General features: G+C 28.8%; 1 protein-coding gene across 1 annotated transcript in view; it reads left to right on the top strand.

The window, feature by feature from the left end:
* LOC108693606 (sodium-coupled monocarboxylate transporter 1-like) overlaps positions 1 to 3,065 on the top strand; it is a 16,827-nt gene extending 13,762 nt beyond the window's left edge. Inside the window, 8 exon segments of the mRNA XM_018202641.1 lie at positions 313 to 425; positions 504 to 613; positions 1,008 to 1,194; positions 1,263 to 1,349; positions 1,465 to 1,553; positions 2,317 to 2,424; positions 2,802 to 3,013; positions 3,016 to 3,065. Coding sequence (XP_018058130.1) covers positions 313 to 425; positions 504 to 613; positions 1,008 to 1,194; positions 1,263 to 1,349; positions 1,465 to 1,553; positions 2,317 to 2,424; positions 2,802 to 3,013; positions 3,016 to 3,065 — 956 coding nt within the window.
* Positions 3,066 to 3,183: the final 118 nt, after the last annotated feature.

Genomic DNA, 3,183 nt, shown 5'->3' with positions numbered 1-3,183 from the left:
TGTAGATATTACAATATTTTTACAATTTTGATCTAAAGAAATGATTTTTGATTTATATTTTGATGGTAATTTTTTTAATCGATCATATATAGTAAAATACATACAAACTTAAAATACAATGTGATTTTATGTTTGGAAAATTGGACTTGTATGAATGCAGCAATAGTTATAATTAATTATTATAATCTATCTATCTCTGGTTTTTTTATTATAATTATATTATAAATATATAATTATTGTATATCATTATAATCAAGTTATCGTAATGTAATAATAATAATATAATCAATGTTTTTAATAAATATATGCATTTTAGAGCACTTTGGTGTTTTATGATCGGCGTAACAATGCTGATGCTTATGTGTGGATATTCTGGCATGTTGATTTATGCTTGGTATCATGAATGCGATCCCCTTACGACTAAGGTAATATTTATTTATTTAGTTTTCATATTCAATGTTAAGACTGCGATTAATTACTGATTATATCTATGTGTAATACAGTTAGCGCGAGCCAAGGATCAACTGCTACCGTTGTTAGTTATGAACGTTTTAGGAAACTTTCCAGGACTACCGGGTCTTTTCGTAGCTGGTGTATTTAGTGCCGCACTTAGGTAGATATACATATTTATATATTTGGTAAATATTCAAAAAAGAAGAGCTTTCTCTAATAACTTTGACCTTGATATATATTATCAAGTTTGATAACATAATCCGATCCTTATCTAATTATGAGATGGACCTCGCATGGAAAGCTGTGCATCCTTAGGTAGAGGAAGGTTCTCTCTGATTCCCTCTCTCTTTCCCCTCCCTTCCCCTTTTCTCTTCGCCTTTCCTTCTCCTTTTCCTCCTCCTTCTTTTCTTCCTCCTTTTTCTCTTTCGTCCCTTCCTTTGCTTCATTGTTCTCTCTTTTCTCTTCCTCTTTTTTTCCATTCTTCTCCTATTTTCCCTCTTCTTTTTCGGTATATATATGTTTATTAAAATTAGTTTGAGATCTCTTTCTTCCAGTTCATTATCAACCGGACTAAACTCCATGGCAGCCGTAGTGCTAGAGGATTTTGTTAAGCCCTTTATGAAGACTCCTTTTACACCTAAGGGTGCTGATATCTTTATGAAGTTGACGGTTGTCGTTTTAGGAATAATTTGTGTTGCTCTCGTTTTCGTTGTCGAGCAGGCGGGCACTCATGTGTTACAGGTAAACATGGAGTTAAACAGTTAACAAATGCAAATTAATATTCTTTTTATATTTTATATTTGTTATAGTTGTCCATAAGTCTAGGTTCCATTACTAATGGACCATCCTTTGGCATTTTCAACATGGGAATGTTATTACCATGGATTAATGGCAAGGCATGTGTTAAAGATAAACTTCTTTTATGTTAACTTGAAAATTATATTTAAATGATGAAAATTATATTTAAATTTGTTGATGAGAATAAATAAGTGATTTAATTAAATTCGACAGGGTGCTCTAATCGGAGGAATAGCAGGTTTGAGTTTCATGGGTTGGCTTATTCTTTCTGCTGAAGCAGCTATCATCAGTGGAAAAATTAAGTTAATATCAAAATGTTATGTATATCAATACATGTATATACAATATACACATATCTGCTGGTATCTGGATGAAATTATCTAGATAATTTAGATGAATTAAATGGCTCCAGTTTATCTTTTACTAATATTTATATTATCTTTATATATGTCTTAAATAAAAATTGTTTGTTGTTGTCTTTTTCCAAATCGTACAGGATGTTTTGAATTTAAATGGTCAAACTTCGGAAGCATGTAGAGAGAAAAGCATGTAGAAAGAATTCATAAACTAAGATAAAAATTCTTTAGAAATATGCTTGTTTTTCCTCCATTTTTGAAAAATCACCAAAAAAGATAAAACATAATTTTCGAAATAGTGTCTAGAAGCGGAATATTATTGTTTTCATGAATAATTATTTTGATTAACGGACACTGCAATGCACCGATACCTTTAACTTCGATATCAAGGTCAAAAAATCTTCAAAAGGTTTTAGGTAGCAGTCACTTCGTTCAAAAATCATTAACAAATGAAGTTTAAAAAATTGTGTCTTATTTCTGCTATATAGAGCCTTAAGATTTCCTAGCTCTTTGGCAGTTTTCGAAACTTGAAGATAACAAATAATAATAGTATTCTAGTAAAGATGAGATGAAATCATTTATCTAGATTATCTAAATAATTTCATTTAGATACCAATAAACATTGATAATACAATTAATATCGCATTATATTTTGTTATTCCCTTTAAGGGAATAATAATATTACGAATGTTCCTTTACGCTTTTACAGATTCGATACGAAACCCGTAACTACAGAAGGATGTACTTATTCATTTCCACAAGTAGAGAATTTATTATTATCTGTACCACCAGATACAATTTTGAACAACGTTGGGGAGTAAGTTAAATAATGTTAATTATACATAAAATAACTGTTAATAACTCTTAGATATTAAATTATTAATGGTCATTAATTATTGAAATTAGAGCATATCGCTTCTAATTTTTGCGTAACTTACCTTTCATTAATAAGTTAGAAATGATTTCCTTTAAAAAATTATTTCTCTTTTTGCTAAGAAAAAATTCATTTATTCTACAGAGAATTACATTTCGTGCATTCGAAATATTCTTTAAATTGTTAGTGTAAGTAGTTAAATTGTAAAGTGTAATGACTTTTCTAAGTTTAACAGTTTGCAAATTATTTCGAACATTTGAAAAACATTTCTTATGTTTTAAGTAAGTGTTAAGTAATGTAGTAGCTATTACATTTAATAGGGAACCATGGGCATTGTTCCGGCTCAGTTATCTTTGGTATACCATGACTGGTGCTTTAGTGACTATTAGTGTCGGTCTCATCGTAACTTTGATCACCTCCGAAGATATTGAAAAGTTAGATCCGATGGTCGTAGCACCATTTGTAAGAAAATATTTAAAGACTTCAAAGAAAAATATTACACAAGAAGAACTTCAGCAAATCAAGGTTTTATTATTTTTTTTATTAAATTACATTTTATTATTTCTTAGCTAAATCTATTTTGATTAATAACTACGTTCTGTTTTGCTATAAAAGATTAATAAGAAAAATTTAACTTTTAAATATACCTATTAAATATACCTGTGTTATATACATATATTTATATATAATTACTTTATATTA

This window comes from Atta colombica, unplaced genomic scaffold (assembly GCF_001594045.1).
Source record: "Atta colombica isolate Treedump-2 unplaced genomic scaffold, Acol1.0 scaffold96, whole genome shotgun sequence".
In the NCBI taxonomy this organism is placed as follows: domain Eukaryota; kingdom Metazoa; phylum Arthropoda; class Insecta; order Hymenoptera; family Formicidae; genus Atta; species Atta colombica.
Note: the sequence above shows the minus strand (reverse complement) of the source record. Positions and strands in the feature narration are given on the sequence as shown.